Source organism: Ovis aries, chromosome 7, assembly GCF_016772045.2.
Source record: "Ovis aries strain OAR_USU_Benz2616 breed Rambouillet chromosome 7, ARS-UI_Ramb_v3.0, whole genome shotgun sequence".
Lineage (NCBI taxonomy): Eukaryota > Metazoa > Chordata > Mammalia > Artiodactyla > Bovidae > Ovis > Ovis aries.
In genome coordinates this window covers 23,530,501-23,551,636 of record NC_056060.1, presented here as the reverse complement: position 1 = coordinate 23,551,636, position 21,136 = coordinate 23,530,501, and the positions used below count along the sequence as shown (strand labels likewise).

Genomic DNA, 21,136 nt, shown 5'->3' with positions numbered 1-21,136 from the left:
CAAGAACACTGGAGTGGATTGCCATTTCCTTCTCCAGTGCATGAAAGTGAAATTAATTGGTTATACTCCAATATAAAATAAAAAGTATAATAAAAATACAAAAAGGATAAAATTCATTAACAAGTATATGCTACTGAGTTATCACAAGAGGGAATGTGGAGAAAGTTGGGAAATATGACTCTTTGGCAGAGGTGCAGTGACAATTCAATGGAGGAATGATATAAGCAAATGATTTGGGGACAACTGGATATATTCATAGCCAGGTAACTGAAACTGGGCCTAAATCTCACACCTTATACAAAAATTTAAGGAGAATCTCAAAATGGACCATACCCCTATGTGTGAAATATAAAACTATGAATCTTTTTGAAAAACAGAAAATCTTCAGGACCAATTGTTAGACAACATGATTTTTGTCATGACACTTAAATCACAATCCGTAAAGAATAAACTATTTCATCAAAATTAAAAATGCTTGCTCTGTGAAAGATACTATTAAGAGAATGAAAGAGACAAAGCACAGAATGGCAGGAAATATTTTCACAATGTATTTTCATCAAAGGATGGTTTTCAGAATACAACGTACTCTCTAAACTCAGCAGGAAGAAAACAAGCAATCTAACCAAAAAACGAACAAAAGGTTCACCCAGACACTTCATGCAAGAACTTTGTATTAGGAAATAAGCATGTAAATAAGCATGTAAACAGATGTTCAACATCATTAACCATCAGGGAAATGCAAGTTAAAGCCACAATGAGATACCAGTCCACATCTTGCTTAATGGCTAAAATGAAAATACTGATGATACCAAGTCCTGGCAATGATGTAGAGAAACTGGATCGCTCATGCACTGCTGGTGGGAAAATGGTACAGTCATTCTGGAAGACAGTTTAGCAGTTCCACATAAACTAAAATATTCACTCACCTTACAGCTCAGCAGTCATACTCCTTTACGAGCATTTATACTTGAGAAATGAAAACCATGTTCACACAAAAATCTGTACATGAATATTCATGGCAGCTGTGTTTGTGGTGGCCAAAAGCTGGAAACCAGCCAAATGTTCTTCATTGTGTGAATAGATAAATATGCTGTGGTACACCCATACAATAAAATATTACTTATAGATCTATCTCAGCTTGAAATAGGGTTATGTCTCAATAAACCAATTTAGGTCAAAAATATCATAAGCAGAACATGAATATAATAGACATTGTGAATCAGAGTTTAGCCTAGCCTAACCTTAAGGTGTTGTACTGAAAGTGAAAAACAGGATGATTGTATGAGTGCAGAATGGTTGTAGTGTTTCAGTTGTTTACCCTCATGATCCCAGGGCTGACTGAGAGCTCAGCTTGCTGTTGCTGTTCAGCATCATTAGAGACTGTCATACAGCATGTTACCAGCATGGGTAAAGGTAAAAATTGAAAATACAAAGTATGGCTTCTAGTGAATGTATATATGCCTTTCTCATAACCATAAAGTCAAAAATTCGAAGTTGGTACATCATAAGCTGGGGACAGTCTGTAGTGATTAAAAGAAATATGCTATTGATTCATGCAATAGCCCAGATGGATCTCAATGTTGAGTGAAAAAAGTATCTTGTAAGACTACATGGTACATGCTTACACACTATATTATTACAGTTGCATACATAATGTATGAGTTTACTTTTACAGCATTCTCAAAAGGACAAAATATAGATACTAAGTTTTGCTGGAGTACATTATAATACTATGGCACAGGAAGATCCAGCATGCTTATTTGAAGTGTATTTTGCAAGAAGAAAAAATAATAAGCAACTAACTAGTGAGACTGAACAATTTGGGCCAGTGGGATAGAGACTGTGACATGAGGACAATTCTAAGACACATGATCTAATAAGTACAATTCTACTTGTGGAGGCAATGAGACTGAATATTCTGATCCGTCTCAAAATCTAATAAATAATACTCAATATCAGGTTTCAAAAGTATAATTATTTTATTCCTGTCATAAATTCATATAAACACAATCAATAGAATAGACTCTTAAGGTCAGAAGGACTGATTTGTTTTAATCATTTGATGTCAAAGTAATTTTACATATTGAAAAAACTAAGTAGAGCCCTAAAACCCAGAAGAAAATACATTAAAAGTTTTGGATAAGACTACATTTCACATAGAAGACCAAAGATCTGTGAGTTTTTAAATAAAGTACTTAGATTCTGGATGGAGCAATATAACTGTAGGCTAAATAAATGACTAGTAAGTAGATTACAATAAGGGTTCATAGCTTATACTAAATTTTATTTTAGATCTGTTCATGTTGCAGCAAATAGTATTATTTTATAGCTGAAAGGTTTCATCATGGGTTTCCCTGGTGGCCCGGCAGTAAAGAATGCATTTGCCAAGCAGGAGACACGGGTTTGACCCCTGGGTCAGGAAGAACCTCTGGAGAAGGAAATGGTACCCCCCTCCAGTATTCTTGCTGGAAAGTTCCATGGACAGAGTAGTCTGGAGGGCTACAGTCCATGGGGTTGAAAAACAGTGGGACATGACTTAGCGACTAAACAACAACGGCAACAATTTCATTGCACATATGCTCCACATCTCTATCCCCTCCTCTGTTGATGGAGATTCCATTTTGCTGTACAGCAGAAGCTAAGACAACACTGTAAATCAGCTACACTCTATTGTGCTGAATAATTATCAGTGAATGTCACCTGGTTTGTTCCTCAATTCCCCTCAGCTCAAACCTTTATTACTAACTGCTTTTGTGAAGCCCCCTTTCAGGATCAGCCTAACTTAATCACCAGTGAAAGAAAAATCGACAAAGTAAAAGTTTGTGGTGAGCCATAATTTTTTTCCCATCTGTGCACAGACCACATGACGTATGGAAATGACAAACCCCACTTCCTGTTTGAAGGAGTCACACAGGACCTGAGGTTATATGTACATGTGCTGCCAGGCACTCAAAGACACTCTCAGCTTGAGGCAAAACTGAGCACATTTGTGCAGGGGAATCCATGCCTCATGCTGCTCTCCAGCCTGCTCTGGGTGTTCCTGGCCTTCACCTTCTCTGGTAGGGGTGCTCCCAAGCATGGGTGTGCGTGTTCAGGGTGAAAGGCCTGCACACAGGCACGTCGTGCTTCATGCGGACTTGGGGAGGGAAGGAGGACTGGAGAAAAGCAAGCGCCTTATGAATTCAGGTTGTTTTGGGGGGTGGTGGTTCTAAGTGAGTCTAATTCCTACATTATTTTATTCACTGTTTCACCTCTGTTTTCTGATTTTCCCACAGGATCCAGTGTAGCCCAGAAAGTTATTCAAGACCAGCCAGACATACCCAGTCAAGTTGGGGAATCAGTTGCCCTAAACTGTCGGTATGAAACAAGTCGGAGCAGTTACAGCATTTTTTGGTACAAGCACCTTCCCAGTGGAGAGATGATTTTTCTTACAAGGGATGGCCGCTACTCTATAAATTCTGCCAGATCACGTAAATCCTCCAGCCTCACCATTTCAACCTTACAACTGGAAGATTCTGCAAAGTACTTCTGCGTTCTCTGGGAACTCACAGTGCTTGAAGTAATAGGAAAAGCTGAACAAAAACCCACAAGTTTAATAAGAGAAAGCCTCTCTGCTGTAGGACCCAGGCTGAAATACACACCTGCAGATCCCAGACAAGAAATGGTAGTCCTGTGGTTGCTTGATCTGTGGTCTGGATTAGAAGATTTAATTATAAATAAAAGCTCCTTTCATGTCATTTGGAAGCAGGTGTTCAGAGTAACTTTCTACTGGTACATTCTCCTCTTGAATTTTTGACTTTAAATCAGCCACACAGAACACGTGTAAAGTTGTCTAAATTTTAAAACTTGCCCCATAATAATATAAAGTGACACTTTCACCTAAAGATCCTCACATCACAAATCTTGATATAGTATCTGAAATTGTCATGAACATAATTTCCTTAGTTCTTTTCTTTTAGGGCTTCCCAGGAACTAGGGGTAAAGAACTTGCCTACCAATGCAGGAGACGTAAGAGGCACAGATTTGATCCCTGGTTTGGGAAGCTCCCCTGGAGGAGGGCATGGCAACCCACTCCAGTATTCTTTCCAGGAGAATCCCTTGGACAGAGTTTAGCGGGCTATAGTCCATAGGGTCACAAAGAGTAGGACATAACTGAAGTGACTTATTATACAGCCCTTTCCTCTTAGATCGTGTCAGGGCATAATCAGAGAAGGAGAACTACCAGTGATGTAGAGTAAGAGGTTAGTTATAAGGATTATTCTACTTCTCTTGTGGCTCAGCTGGTAAACAATCTGCCTGCAGTGCAGGAGACCTGGGGAGAGTCCCTTGGACTGAAAGGAGATCAAACCAGTCAATCCTAGAGGAAATCAGTCCTGAATATTCATTGGAAGGACTGATGCTGAAGCTGAAACTCCAATACTTTGGCCACCTGATGTGAAGAACTGACTCATTGGAAAACACCCTGGTACTGAGAAAGATTGAAGACAGGAGGAGAAGGGGATGACAGTGGATTAGATGGTTGGATGGTATCACTGACTTGATGGACAAGAGTGTGAGCAAGCTCTGGGAGTTGGTGATGGACAGGGAGGCCCGGTGTGCTGCAGTCCATGGGGTGATCACCATTTGCAGTGATTTTGGAGCCCCCCAAAATAAAGTCAGCCACTGATTCCACTGTTTCCCCATCTATTTGCCATGAAGTGATGGGACCAGATGCCATGATCTTTGTTTTCTCAACGTTGAGCTTTAAGCCAACTTTTTCACTCCCTTTCACTTTCATCAGAGGTTCTTTAGTTCTTCTTCACTCTCTGCCATAAGGGAGGTGTCATCTGCATATCTGAGGTTATTGATATTTCTCCCGGCAATCTTGATTCTGGCTCGTGCTTCTTCCAGCCTAGAGTTTCTCATGATGTACTCTGCATAGAAGTTAAATAAGCAGGGGACAATATACAGCCTTGAGGTACTCCTTTTCCTATTTGGAACCAGTCTGTTGTTCCATGTCCACTTCTAACTGTTGCTTCCTGATCTGCATACAGATTTCTCAAGAGGCAGGTCAGGTGGTCTGGTATTCCCATCTCTTTCAGAATTGTCCACAGTTTCTTGTGATCCACACAGTGAAAGGCTTTGGCATAGTCAATAAAGCATAAATAGATATTTTTCTGGAACTCTCTTGCTTTTTTGATGATCCAGTGGATGTTGGCAATTTGATCTCTGTTTCCTCTGCCCTTTCTAAGTCCAACTTGAACATCTGGAAGTTCATCGTTCACATATTGCTGAAGCCTGGCTTGGAGAATTTTAAGCATTACTTTACTAGCTTGTAAGATGAGTGCAATTGTGTGGTAGTTGGAGCATTCTTTGGCATTGCCTTTCTTTGGGATTGGAATGAAAACTGACATTTTCCAGTCCTGTGGCCACTGCTGAGTTGTTCAAATTTTCTGGCATATTGAGTGCAGCACTTTTACAGCATCATCTTTCAGGACTTGAAAGAGCTCAACTGGAATTACATCACCTCCACTAGCTTTGTTCATAATGATGCTTTATAAGGCCCACTTGACTTCACATTCCAGGATGTCTGGCTCTAGGTGAGTGATCACACCATCGTGATTATCTGGGTCGTGAGGATTTTTTTTGTACAGTTCTTCTGTGTATTCTTACCACCTCTTCTTAATATCTTCTGCTTCTGTTAGGTCCAGACCATTTCTGTCCTTTATCGAGCCCATCTTTGTGTGAAATATTCCCTTGGTATCTCTAATTTTCTTGAAGAAATCTCTAGTCTTTCCCATTTTATTGTTTTCCTCTATTTCTTTGTGGTGATCACTGAGGAAGGCTTTCTTAACTCTCCTTGCTATTCTTTGGAACTTTACATTCAAATGGTTATATCTTTCCTTTTCTTCTTTGCTTTTCATTTGTCTTCTTTTCAGAGCTATTTGTAAGGCCTCCTCAGACAGCCATTTTGCTTTTTGCATTTCTTTTTCTTGGGGATGGTCTTGATCCCTGTCTCCTGTACAATGTCATGATCCTCTGTCTATAGTTCATCAGGCACTCTGTCTATCAGATCTAGTCCCTTAAATCTATTTCTCACTTCCACTGTATAATCATAAGGGATTTGATTTAGGTTATACCTGAATGGTTTAGTGGTCTTCTCCACTTTCTTGAATTTAAGTTTAAACATGCTCCCTGTTAATATGATGCAATAACTCTTCATTCAAGCAAAACAAGTTCTCTCCTTCAAAGAAACTACCGAGTTCATTTATCCATTTACAGGTGATGTTCTTTCCTCATCTAGTTGAACCACACTCTCTCATTGAATTTTGTATCTTAACTACTTAGATACACTGAGATGTAAGATTAAATTATAGTGGCATGTTTCCTTTTACCACAGGCAGGCAAAGAGGAGAGAGAAGCTAAAAAATGTTTTATGTAAACATAAATATATTCATGTAAAATGAAGATAATTTTATAACTATTATAGCTTTTGTTACTGCAAATGATTGTAACTGGATATTTATAACTACCTCTTCTATTACCCATTCCATAACCTCTTTATCATAGCAAGAACCCCCACTGCCTGTTGTACTTGACTTCCTATAAAGCAAGCTCCTTATTCAGGAGCAATGCTATGTGAAAGCTCGTAAAGGTGAACAAAGTATTTTGCAAGTTCACCACTGTGGTTTTGGCAGAAGTTTGCAAGGCATTGAAGACAAATCCAAGGGTCTAATTTAGCGGAAGAAAATCTTGCTAATAGGAGAAATCAATATGCTGTGTTCTGGGAAACACCATTCAGAATGATGCTTGAATTCTCATCACAAGCAATGGCTTTATATCCAATAGTAGCTAGTAAACGTGCAATTTGTCCTTGATTTTACTATTTCTGCTGCTGCTGCTGCTAAGTCGCATCAGTTGTGTCCGACTCTGTGCGACCCCATAGACGGCAGCCCACCGGGCTCCCATCCTTGGGATTCTCCAGGCCAGAATACTGGAGTGGATTACCATTTCCTTCTCCAATGCCTGAAAGTGAAAAGTGAAAGTGAAATCGCTCAGTTGTGTCTGACTCTTAGTGACCCCATGGATTGCAGCCTACCAGGCTCCTCCATCCATGGGATTTTCCAGGCAAGATTTACTATTTTTAGGGAAACCCAAATCAAGCCTCACCTGATCCATCTGTGTCCTTTCAGCACCCTGAGTGTATCAGTGTAACTAGCTGGCTATCACACCAAAAGGATAAGGAAAAATAGTGACTATCTCTAGGAAAGTAAGTGATTAAGTAAATGTCCTAGAAGCTTCCATTATTGAAATGATGTGGGGGGGAAAAAGCAGGTCACAAGCCTGGCCGTTGAAGGAAAGGAAGGTTTTAGTAGAATAAAAGAGTTGCTATTTATTGAGCTTACTATATGTCAGGCACTGTAGGATGTATTTCCTATTCATTATCTAATTTAAATATCAAAACCCTATGGGACAGGTTTTATTGTTCCAATTATTTTTATCTTTGAGAAATGAGACACAACTTTCATAGCTGTGAAAAGAGTCTCAAACCTTTATTGCCATCCAGATTGTACCATTTACAGGGCTTTTTGGAGAAGATTTGGATATGAGGAAGACTTGACCCAGGACAGGATGAATGTATGTCTCAGTGCCAGTGAAAACATGAGTTTAAACTGGAACCTAAAGAGATTTATGGAGAATGGTTCTATCAAGATCTACAAACTTTCTAGAACTACATCCAAGAAAAGATGTCTTTTTCATCATAGGGGATTGGAATGCAAATATAGGAAGTCAAGAGATACCTGGAGTAACAGGCAAGTTTGGCCTTGGAGTACAAAATGAAGCAGGACAAAGGCTAACAGAGTTTTACCAAGAAAACACACTGGTCATAGCAAACACCCTCTTCCGACAAGATGAGAGCCCAGCCTACACATGGATATCACCAGAAGGTTAATACAGAAATCAGATTGATTATATGCTTTGCAGCTGAAGATGGAGGAAATCTATATAGTCACAAAATGAAAATCTGGAGCCGACTGTGGCTAAGCTCCTTATTGCAAAATTCAGCTTTAAGCTGAAGAAAGTAGGAAAAACCACTAGACCATTTAGGTATGACCTAAATCAAGAACTTTATGATTATAGAGTGGAGGTGACAAATAGATTCAGGGATTAGATCTCATAGACGGAGTTCCTGAAGAACTGTGGGTGGAGGTTCATAACATTGTACAGAAGGCCGTGACCAAAACCATTCCAAAGAAAAAGAAATGAAAGAAGGCAAAATGTTTCTCAAAGCAGGGATTACAAACAGCTGAGAAAAGAAGTAAGAGACAAAGAAGGGGAAAGATAAATCCAAATGAATGCAGAATTCCAGAGAATAGCCAGGAGAGATAAGAAATCTTTCTTAAGTGAACAATGCAAAGAAACAGCAGGGAACAATAGAATGGGAAAGACTATAGACCTCTTCAAGAAAATTAGAGATACCAAGGGAACATTTCATGCAAAGATGGGCACAATAAAGGACCAAAATGGCAAGAATCTAACAGAAGCAGAAGAAATTAAGAAGAGGTGGCAAGAATACACAGAAAAACTGTAAAAAATAAAAAAGGTCTCGATGACCCAGATAACCATGATGGTCACCCACCTAGAGCCAGGCATCCTGGAGTGTGAAGTCTGGTGGGCCTTAGGAAGCATTATTAGAAACAAAGCTAGTGCAGATGATGGAATTCCAGCTGACCTTTTAAAATCCTAAATGATGATACTGTTAAAGTGATGTACTCATTCTGCCAGCAAATTTTGAAAACTCAGCAATGGTCGCAGGGGTAGAAAAGGTCAGTTTTCACTTCAATACTAAAGAAAGGCAATACCAAAGAATGTTCAAACTATCATACAATTGTGTTCTTTTCATAGATTAGCAAGGTAATGCACAAAATCCTTCAAGTAAGCTTAAGCAGTATGTGAACCAAGAAATTCCAGATGTATAAGTTGGATTTAGAAAAGGCAGAGGAACCAGAAATCGAATTGTGAACATTCACTGGATCATAGAAAAAGTAAGGGAATTCCAGAAAAGCATCTACCTCTGCTTCACTGACTACACTAAAATCTTTGAATTTGTGGACCACAACAAACCAGAAAATTCTTAAATAGATAGGATACTAGTACACCCTACCTGCCTCATGTGAAACCTGCACGCAGGTCAGGAAGCAACAGTTAGACCTGGACATGGAACAACAAACTGGTTCAAAATTGGGAAAGGAGTACGTCAAGGCTGTGTACTGTCACTCTGCTTATTTATATTGTGTGAGAAGTATATCACACATCATGGGAAATGCTGGGTTGGATGAATCACAAGCTGGAATCAAGACTGCCAGGAGAAATACCAACAACTTCAAATATGCAGATGATACCACTCTAATGGCAGAAAGAGAAGAGTAACTAAAGAGCCTCTTGATGAGGGTGAAGGAGGACAGTGACAAATTGACTTAAAACTCAACATTCAAAAAACTAAGATCTGATCCCATCACTTCATGGCAAATAGATGGGGGAAAAGTGTAAGCAGTCACAGATTTTATTTTCTTGGGCTGCAAAATCACTACAGAAGATGACTGCAGCCATGATATTAAAAGACACTTGCTTCTTGGAAGGAAAGATACGACAAACCTAGACACAATATTAAAAAGCAGAGATATCACTTTGCCAGCCAAGGTCCATAGAGTCAAAGCTATGTAGAGTCAGTAGTCATGTATGGATGTGAGAGTTGGACACTATAGAAGGCTGAGTGCTGAAGAATTGAGGCCTTCTAATTGTGGTGCTGCAGAAGACCTTTGAGAGTTTCTTTGACAACGAGGATATCAAACCAGTCAATTCTAAAGGAAATCAACCCTGAATATTCATCAAAAAGACTGATGCTAAAGCTGAAGCTCCAAAACTTTGATGCCCTGATGTGAAGAGCTGACTCATTGAAAAGACCCTGATGCTGGGAAAGATTGAGGGCAGGAGGATAAGGGGATGACAGAGGACGAGATGACTGGATGGCATCATCCACACAGTGGACATGGGTTTGAGCAATTCTTGAGATAGTGAAGGACAGGGAAGTCTGGTGTGCTGCAGTCCATGGGGTCACATAGAGTCAGACACGACTGAGTGACTGAACAACAATAAGACTTCCATTGAGTATTTGTGAATGTTTGTTAAATGATCAAAGCATGATTACCATAACATTTACTCCCATGTCTTCAGTAGAATTTTCCTCAATCCTAGACTTGGATTTATTTTTTATTGTCCATTTTGTTCACAATTTATTGTTCATTTTGTTCACAATAATAACCCTCTGTTTATACTGTTGGAGCCTTTTGTTTGGCATGCATTCCATAAAATTGGAAGATTGTTTTGAGAATAATTTAAACAATTGTTCAACATAATTTTTTCATTAAATCATGAATAATGATTTATCGGCTCATTCGGGATACAAGTAATTCTTAAGTGTCTACTGTGTGCCAAGCTCTTTTATAAACTTTGAATTACATGGCCTTTGAAGTAAATTTTAAATATAGGAAGGTTAGAGACAAAGAAACCTTAAAGAGATCAAGCAATGAGAATCATATGACTGCAGTAAAACAGTCAGAGATAAGTAAAACACTGCTATGGAGTGTTTAGGATCAAGAAAATGCAGATGAGTACAGACGTATTACAAGTAAGATGTGTGTGCTGTGTGCTAAGATGCTTCAGTCGCGTCTGACTCTGCGAGTCATGGACTGTAGCCCACCAAGCTCCTCTTTCCAATGAATATTCCAGGCAGAATATTGGGTTGCCATGGGCTCTTCTCCAGGGGATCTTCCTGATCCAGGGATTGAACCTGCATTGGCAGGTTTCCTGCATTGGCAGTTTCCTGCATTGGCAGGTGAGTTCTTTACCACTCGCGCCACCTGGGAAGCCCATTTACCTGCAAACTTGAGGGATTTTTCAGAAAGTTCCTTGCTGACTTTTGGTCCGGATTTAGATCTGCAGTTCTTCCCTTCAGTCACAAGAGGGGGCTGATTCATCCGAAAACAGTGTTTCTTTCTGGGCGAAGGGAATGGAAATTTATTTTCCACTGATGTGCCTCCCAAAAGGGAAAACGACATACTTTCATCTTCCTCAGACAACTTGTGCCTTATTATCCCTTGTTGAATGTGTGTGGTCAAGGATTCAGGTTAGCCCAATAGCCTAAGCCCTTTCCAAGTACCTTCCTAACACGCTCTCCCATTTCCCTGCTCTGATTATCCCTTCCCCTTTCTATTCCTGATACCATTTTTTCCCTCCTCCAACCTTTTCTACCACTCACACCCACGTCCACCCCACCTCCACTTTGGTTGCCTTCATTTCTGTCGATTCCTCTGCCGTAGCATCCTTGCTGCACAACATCCACAAGCATCGGCATAGGGAACATGAGGATTAAGGACCACTGTTCAAGGAGGAGGTGAACACCATCTATGTCAATCAGTTCATTTCTTAAGATAAAATGCTGGAAAATGTCTACCTAGTTGGCAAAAGATGCACGATTCCAAGAACCCTTACAAGAGCTGCTGCAAGTTCTAGGATGTGTAGCTATTAGTCTCAAAGTTATTAATTTTCCTTGTCTCCCAGAGCACATCACTGCCTACTTTTAAATCTCTCATTAATCTTCTGGAATGTGGATGGAACTTTTCATCATTTTACAACACAGAGCTCAGTACATTTTTCTGGGATTAAAACATGGATTCCACAAGTTTCATGGAGCATCAGCCAGTTTCTTAAGAAACAAATGAAAGAGCAATGGTTGTGCATAGACACATCATTGTGATCAGTGTTCCTTTTCCTGAGCCAGACATTAAACCTCATAGATGATTTCACTGTGAGCTGGGGATGTTTCACCATCTTTGGGGGACATGACTAAAACCGGGGAAGAAGACATAGATAAGGGACTGCTTGATCATTGGCTGAGAAGGTCCTGGCAACAACACAGCAGTATCTGCGCTGGTTGTAAGTTTTTACTGACAGCTGTTGCCTCTGTTCTCTGGAACCGCCTCAAGCCAAGGATCAGACACAAGCCTGAGCTCTGGGCCCATGGTCTAGCTTGTCTGTGAAGTATGAGGCTGGTGACTGGAGTAACGGTGTTTCTGACCTTGGGTAAGTGTTCCGTGTCTGCAAGGGATGACTCTGAGGCCAAAGGGCCACAGAGAGTCACTTGCCCTCTGCTCCTCTCCCTGTGCTGTACTCCGCATTATCGTGATGGAACCGAGAACTGATCTGCGTGTTTGCTAAAGAGGCCCATCTTCTACATTACAGTTTAAATCACAGCCACGATACCAGAAGAGTCCTTAGCAGTAAGCAGGTTGTACGAATTCTCTGGGCTTATTAAGGCAAGGACCCAGGGAACAAAGCCTATGGAATCTCTGATTCTTGCCACATATCTTTGGTCTCTATAATTTTGTTGTTGTCCAGTTACTAAGTTGTATCCAACTTTTTACGACCAAATGGATGCCAGTATGCCAGGCTCCTCTGTTCTTTACCATCTCCTGGAGTATGCTCAAATTCATGTCCATTGAGACGGTGATGCTGTGTAACCATCTCATCCTCTGATGCCCCCTTCTCCTTTTGCCTTCAATCTTTCCCAGAATTAGGGTATCTTCCAATGAGTCAGCTCTTCTCAGCAAGTGGACAAAGTATTGGAGCTTCAGTCTCAGCACCAGCCCTTCCAATGACATTCACATTTGATTTCCTTTGGGATTGACTGGTTTGATCTCCTTGCAATCCAATAATGAACACCAATAATATTTTTGCAGGACATAAATACAAGCACTGGAGCAGGTACCAGGGCCAGACAGTTATAGCAGGGTTATGCCTTTAATCCATAGAATTACACTGAAATGTGCTCTGGAGCTAATTTGATTTCTTAACCCATAGGGACTGTGATTGATGCTAAGACCACCCAGCCAAACTCCATGGATTGTGCTGAAGGAGAGGATGTAAACCTGCCTTGTAACCACTCTACCATCAGAGGAGATGACTATATACATTGGTATCGGCAAAATCCCAATCAGAGTCCACAATATGTCATTCATGGCTTTCGAGACACAGTGAATGGCAGCATGGCCTCTCTGACCATAGCTTCAGACAGAAAGTCCAGCACGCTGGTCCTGCCCCAGGTCACCCTGAGAGACGCCGCTGTGTACTACTGTGCCCTGAGAGAGGCACACTGGGACATACAGGGCTGCACCTGTGCAGTATCTCTCTTGTGGGAAGAAGGGGGGACATAGCGGGGGGAGCAGTCACGAGAGCAAATCTAGAGTCGAAGGAGAGTCAGAGAGCAGGAGAGACGGGGAAAATGAAGGGAAGGAAAAGGGGAGAAGATGCATAAAGAAAAGAAAAGGACAAGGAAGAAGTGCCTCATTAGTTGATGTAGCTGAGAGGAATTATGGGGCTACTAAAAATCCTAGAAAAAAAGTGAGAAGCATTAGCAATTTTTCATGGTTCTTTCTCGTGTCAATAAAATGTTGGTTCCAGTGTGTTAGTCTCAACCTACAAGTGAGAAAAATACAAATAGTTCTCCTTGTTCCAAAGGTTTCTTTCATGTGGACTCAGGGCAAGTCCAGACTCTGAAATTTTATAATTGTTCCACTTAGCATAAATAAATTACTTTTTCTAAGAAAAACCCCAAATGTTTTTTGTTACTAGTCTCAAACATGCATATTTGTCAGGAAGAAGCTGTTTTAGAAACAAAAAGTAAGTGAATATTAATTTAGTTTTAATTTGTCTGAAACTTTTACCTCTATATGGTGTTTTCATGGTTTTTTATATTCTCTACACAACACACAGAACTATCCAGACCCCATATCCATTGTCCCCAAAAAACAAAAACATAAAAAAAACAGAAGTAATATTATAATAAATTCAATAAAGATGTTAAAAATGATTGACATCAAGAAAATTTTTTTAAAAAAGAAAGAAAATCAACAAGAAAACTCCTATTATTTTTAAAATATATTATTCTGACATTTAAAATATTTACAGAATATCACAAACATAGGGGCATGACAGATTCCAAACACCATAGGCTCCATACCAGATAGATAAGTGTTCTAATTTTTACTATGCCAATTACCTGATATTTCACCTTGGGTTAATCACCCAAACTCTTTGAGCTTCAGTTGTTGTTACATCCTAAACCTGCTTCTCTTTCTGTTTCTATATATAAAGTAATTCACATTCAGATTTACTTTTGACTTTAAAGAAGTTTTGAGATTTCTACTGTTTGTATAATTACATGGCAACACTTCAAAGACATTAAGGACCCTATAGTGTGTTGGAGGGCGGGCCCCAAAGGATACATTCACATCCTAACCCACAGAAGCTGTGAATGTGAACTTAAATTTAACAAAGAACCTTTTCAAATGTAATTAAGCAAAGGATTTCAAAATCCAATCCTACTGGATTATCTTGGTGGGGACTCAATCCAGTGACAAGTGTCCTTTTAAGAGACACACAGGTGAGAAGCGTGTCCTTTCTCACCAGGAAGTCCTTGTGAGGTGTTCTCGATGGAGGAGGAGGCTGGAGGTATGCAGTCACAAACAAAGGACCACAAAAAGCCACCAGAAACCAGAAGAGGCAAGGAAGGAGTCTCTCCTAGAACATTTGGAAGGAGTATGTTCCTGCGGACACCTTGTCAGACTTCTGCCCTCCAGGTTGAAGGGACCCAATTCTTGTTTTTGGAGCCATCGAATTCGTGATAATTTGTTATGGGAGATATAGGGCTACTGGGGCTCATACAATTTTCCAAAGGTAACATTTCTAAATAGTTACAAGTAACTCCTGACTGTTTATATTCATGGAAGGGCACTTTCAAATTGCTCTTTGGGAGATTTGTGTTCGAATTCTCACATAGGCAAACATACATATTTATTTATCATTCAACAAATGTTTGAGTAACCACTATTTACCAGGTATTACTGGATCAGCAATTTTGATCCAGTCGCAGAGGGCAGCATCTGCAAACATTGACACTCCTTGGGGAAGATGGGAGGGTATATACAAGGTAGTAAGTCTGACTGGCTGTCTCAAATTGTAGTCACTCCTTTCTATTTCCTTTCCTAAAGGCTGTATAGACTACATTTCTATAGGTCTGGAAGAAGCTGATACAAGGGAAACCCTTTTAGGAGCAGGCAGATTCAGCAACTCTTTCTAAAGAGGAAGAAAAGGGAGATGCTACTGTTAGCACCAGTGTTGATCTTATGGATACAAACATCATGTGAGTTTGGGGTTTCCTGATTGCTCCCCAAAAATTCAGAACAGAGGAATCTTATCTGCAGGCAACTGTAGGAGTGGGATTTTCTGACTGAAAGCAGGATGTTGAGAAAAACATAAAAACCAAAATGTGGGAGATAGAAGGAGCTGGGGAAGGAGACATGGAAAGAAGGAGAAAATACACAAGAAGAATGAAAGAGACCATTACAGCTGAGAGAATAAACATCTAATCAGACTTTCTCTGTTACTTCTCATTGCTTTTCTGAACAGAAATGAATGGACAACAGATAAAGCATTTTCCTGAATTCTTGCTTCTGCAAGAAGGAGAGAACTTCACAACGTACTGCAATTCCTCAAGCCTTTTAAGCAGCTTACAGTCATATAAGCAGACGCCTGGGGGCAGTCCTGTCCTGTTGATGATATTAGCTAAGAGTGGAGAAGTGAAGACGCAGCAGAGATGGACAGGTCGGTTTGGAGAGTCCAGACAGCGCAGCTTCCTGCACCTCACTGCTGCCCAGCTCTCAGATGCAGGAACCTACTTCTGTGCAGAGGCATAGTGCTCTGGAAGCACCTGCTGTCTGTCTCCAAACCTCACTGTGGTCTCCAGCTGTCTCTCCTCATCTCTCCTCAGAGCAAGAGCCAAAGAGAGCTGAAGTCATGATGTCTATGAAAGAATTGAAGTTTTAATTAAAAAAAAAATCCCCAAACTCAGTGTCACTGAAGAATTCTAACATTGAATTATACACAATTTCTTGCAGAAAACAGGAAGAAAATAATTCTTCACTCATTTTATGAGGCTAATATTACCCTGAGACCCAAATCAGACAAAGACCATAAAGAACCAAAAATTAGAGGGAAATATCTTTTATCTTGAAGACAGACACAAATTTCTGAAAATATATTAGCAAGTAAAATTCATTGATATATAAAATGAATAATGTACTGTGCACAAATGTAATTTCTTTCAAGGGTGCAAGACTCTTTAATATTGAAAATCAATAGATGGAATTCACCATATTAACAAGGTAGAAAAGAAAAATCATACCATCATATTAATCCAGTCAGAAAAAAAGGATTTGCAAAAATTCAGTAGTCAGTTATGGTGAAAACTCTGAGCAACACAAGAAGAGTGGGGAATCTCCTCAATAGCTAATGGTATTCTTACTAGTAAAAGACTATGATTTTCTCTAATAAAGAGAACAAAACCAGAGTGTCCATTCTCATCACTCCTTCAGTACAGTGCTAGATGTTGGAGCCAGTGCAATAAAGACAGTAGATGTAACAATCTAATAGAGTTGGAAGAAAAAGTAAAGCTTCCACTATTTGCTGGTAACATGATTATCTATGTAGAAAATCCAAAGAATATACCCCTAAAATTATATTAGGGAAATCCAAATTAAAATTACAAACAGAAACCACTTCACATCTATCATAAGGGCTAAAATGAAAATTACTGACAATATCAAGTTCTGGCAAGGAAGCAGAGAAATCGGATCACTCATGCATTGCTGGTGGGTGAATGGCCCAGTCATTCTAGAAAACAATCCAAGAGTTTCACATAAACTTAAGTATTCACTTACTGAACAACCCAGCAATCACACTCCTGGGCATTTATGCTTGAGAAAGGAAAACTTTATGTTCACACAAAAATATGTACATTAGTACTGGAAATTAACCAGTGATCTTCACTGAATGAACAGATAAATATCCTGTAGTACATTTACACAATAAAATACTATTTATACATCTTCCTCAACTTCAATAGGGTTATTTTGCAATAAATCATTTTAAGTTGAAGCAATAGTAGGTTAAAAGTTCATTTAATATGGGAAGGAAATCTAAAAAAGAGTGGAGATAATTGTATACATATACAACAGATTTTCTTTGCTGCACTGCAGAAACTAACATTGTAAAGAAACTATACTTAAAAAAATAAAAAATAAAATAAAGGAGGGAGGTGGAGGGGGGTTCAGGATGGAGAACACGTGTATACCCGTGGTGGATTCATGTTGATATATGGCAAAACCAATGCAATATTGTAAAGTAATTAACCTCCAATTAAAATAAATTTATATTAAAAATTTTTTAAATGATAACCCATCAAATATATTTAACCTAGCTTCCCTTGAAAGTGAAAGTTGCTCAGTCGTGTCCGACTCTTTGTGACCCTATGAACTGTCTATGGAATTCTCAGGCCAGACTAATGGAGTGGGTAGCCTTTCACTTCTCCAGGGCATCTTCCCAATCCAGGGATCGAACACAGGTCTCCTGCATTGCAGGTGGATTCTTAACCAGCTGAGCCACAAGGGAAGCCCAAGAATACTGGAGTGGGTAGCCAATCCGTTCTCCAGAGGAACTTCCTAACCCAGGAATCAAACCAGGGTCTCCTGCTTTGCAGCAAATTCTTTACCAACTCAGCTATCAGGGAAGTGGTAGTTTCCCTTAAATGTGGCCAATACTTACATTAGCCTACAGTTGGGAAAAAATTGTCTCACACAGTCTACTTTATACTAAAATGATGAAAATCTTATGAATGTGTCGAGTACTGTACTGAAAGTGAAAATCAGAATGGTTATATGATTATGAAATGGCTGTAAATGTGTTGGTTGTTTACACTCATGATTTTGAGGCTGGCCAGGAGCTCAGCTCAATGTTGCTGCCCAGATTCACCAGGAAATATCATACTGCATATTGCTAGCCCAGGAAAAGATAAAATTTCAATATTCCAAGTATGGTTTCTACTGAATGCATACCACTTTCTCACTACTCTAAAGTCAAAAATTCTAAATTGAATTATCCTAAATTAAGCTGGGGACAGTCTGTAGTGATTAAAAGGAAAAGATTATTGATATATGCAATAATCTGGATGGATCTCAGGATGTTATGCTGAGTTAAAAAAAGCAATCTCAGAGGCTACATGGTGTATGGTTACACTTACTGGATTATTATGATTGTATACATAGTGTGATTCTACTTATACAACAGTCTCAACAGGACAAAATACAGAGATGAAAGATCAGTAGTGACCTGGATTGTAAAGATTTGCAGGCCTCGGGAGGATGTGCAAAGAGGGTTTCTTTAGAGAGATGGATGGAACAATTCTATGTCATGATTTTAATGGTGGTAACAAGAGCCTATACTTGTGATAAAGCTTCACAGAGCCATGCATCAAAACCAGGGTGCATATAAAACTGAGGTATCAGATCGCGATCTGCATTTTAGTGAAATTTTGGCGATATAAACTTCCTGGTATGTACATGTAATTATTATATTAACATATATATTTTAGAATATCAAGTTGTGGGCCTTTGTGGTCTCTTCTGCCTAGTTACAAATAATTGGAAACCAAGGCATCAGCAGTTTTCAAGGGTTGCATAGGTGGGGATGATTGGCAAAGCAAGTTCTTGAAGGTGCTGGAATGGTTCTGTATCTTAATTTTAGTGGTGGTAATAAGAATTTACAAATGTGATCAATTGAACAACTATGCATAACAAGGTGGATATAAAACATGTGATAAATATAATATACTGATACCTATAATACATGTATTATCTTGCTGTTCCCCAGACTGCTCTGGGCATTTGTGGTCTCCCCTGCTTCCTTGTAAATAATTCAGCTGCCTGTCACTCAGAGTTCATATGGGACAGAAGAATAGATGGTTCAACCTCATATAAACTGTCCTCCCTGTATCACTCATTAATGAGTTCTTTTGAACTTAAATTCTAAGAACTGGCACTGTTTTGGAGACTGTACTTCTTTTTAAATTAATTTATTTTTTAAATTTTACTTTATTTTACTTTACAATACTGTATGGAGACTGTACTTCTATACTTCCTTTTCTACTTGTTTGTTTGCTTTTGGTTCTTTTAAATAAATTCATTTATTGAAATGATGAAACCAAGTGGAAGATTGAGAGATGCATACTTCATGATCATATATACTATACAAAGCTTCAATCATTAAGTTCTGTGGTATTGACATATACTAAGTGTTTGAACATGACTGGAAAAAGTCAGTATTCATCCCAGTCCCAAGAAGGGCAATACCAAAGATTGTTCAGATTATTATGCAATTGTGCTCATTTCACATGCTAGTAAGATTATGCTTAAAATCCTTCAGCTAGCCTTCAGCAGTACGTGAACCAAGAAATTCCAGACATACAAACTGGGTTTCAAAGAGGCAGAGGAATCAGAAATCAAATTGCCAACATTCATGGGATCATGGAGAAAGCAAAGGAATTCCAGAAAAACATCTACTTTTGTTTCATTGACTACACTAAAAACTTTGTGTGTATAACAACAAACTGGAAAATTCTTAAGGAGATGAAAATACCAGCCCACCTTACTTGTTTCCTGAGAAACCTGTATGCAGGTCAAAAGCAACAGTTAGAACCGAATGTCAAAGAACTGACTGGTTCCAAACTGGGAAAGGAGTACGTCAAGGCTGTATTGCCAGTCCTCTTATTTACCTTATATGAGGAGTATAACATGCAAAATGCTGGGCTGGATGAATCGCAAGCTGGAATCAAGATTGCTGGGAGAAATCTCAAAAACCTTGGATATGCAGATGATACCACTCTAATGGGAGAAAGTGAAGAGGAACTAAAGGGCCTCTTGATGAGTATGAAAGAAGAGAGTGAAAAAACTGGCCTGAAACTCAACATTCAGGAATCTGAGATCATGGCATCTGGTCCCATCACTTCATGGCAAATAGAAGGGGAAAAGTAGAAGCAATGACAGATGTTACTTTCTTGGGCTCCAAAATCTCTATTGATGGTGACTGAAGCCATGAAATTGAAAGATGCTTGCTACTTGGAAGAAAAGATACGAGAAACCAGCAGGTGGGCTAAGTCGCTTCAGTCATGTCTGGCTCTGCACCCCTATGAACCGTAGCCCTCCAGGCTCCTCTGTCCATGAGATTGCCCAGGCAAGAATACTGGAGTGGGTTGCCATGCCCTCCTCCAGGGGATCTTCCTGACCCAGGGATCGAACCCACATCTCTTATGTCTCCTGCATTTGCAGGTAGGTTCTTAAACAATTGTGCCCCCAAGAAGCTTAAGATGGCATATTAAAAAGCAGACACATCACTTTGCTGACAAAGGTCTGTATAATCAAAGCTATGGTTTTTCCAGTTGTCATGTGTGGTTTGAGAGTTGGATCATAAATAAGGCTGAATGCTGAAGAATTGATGCTTTTGAATTGTGGGGCTGAAGAAAGCTCTTGAGAATCCCTTGGGCTGCAAGGAGGACAAACCAGTCAGTCCTAATAGAATCAACCGTGAATATTCACTGGAAGGACTGATGCTGAAGCTGGAGCTCCAATACTTTGACCACCTGATGTGAAGAGCCAACTCTTTGGAAAACCTCTGATGCTGGGAAAGATTGAAGGCAAAAGGAGAAAGGAGCAGCAGAGGATGAGGTGGACAGATAGCATCATTGACTCAGTGGACATGAATTAGAGCAACTTTGGGAGATACTGAAGTACAGTGTAGCCTGGAGTGCTGCAGTCCATGGGGTCACAAAGTTTGGACACGACTTAGTGAGTGAACAACAACGAAAAAGTGTTTAAAACCTGTAGATACCAAGTTTTGTAGGAGAACATTACAGCATTATGTCACAGAAAGATCTGACATACTTATTTTTAATTTATTTTACAAAGAGAAAAATAATGAGCCACTAACAAGTGAGACTGAGCACTTTGGACCAATGACATAGAAAATGTGACATCAGGACAATTCCAGGACACATGGTCTAATAAATGCAATTCTACTTGTGGAGGGGACAGGACTGAATATGCTGATCTTCCTCAAAGTCTAATATATAAAAGACTCAAATTCAAATTTCAAAAGAATATTTTATTCCTGTATAATTTCATTCAAAATTTAAAACTGAATAGACTCT

The 21,136-nt window shown here is 39.5% G+C and overlaps 2 gene segments (V, D, J or C); both read left to right on the top strand.

The window, feature by feature from the left end:
- Positions 1 to 2,954: 2,954 nt before the first annotated feature.
- LOC114115776 (T cell receptor delta variable 1-like) lies at positions 2,955 to 3,834 on the top strand. The segment is given in 2 exon segments: positions 2,955 to 3,059; positions 3,276 to 3,834. Coding segments are annotated over 2 exon segments (570 nt in total).
- Positions 3,835 to 11,986: 8,152 nt separating this feature from the next.
- LOC121820059 (T cell receptor alpha variable 26-1-like) lies at positions 11,987 to 13,704 on the top strand. The segment is given in 2 exon segments: positions 11,987 to 12,123; positions 12,901 to 13,704. Coding segments are annotated over 2 exon segments (393 nt in total).
- The last annotated feature ends 7,432 nt before the right edge of the window (positions 13,705 to 21,136 follow it).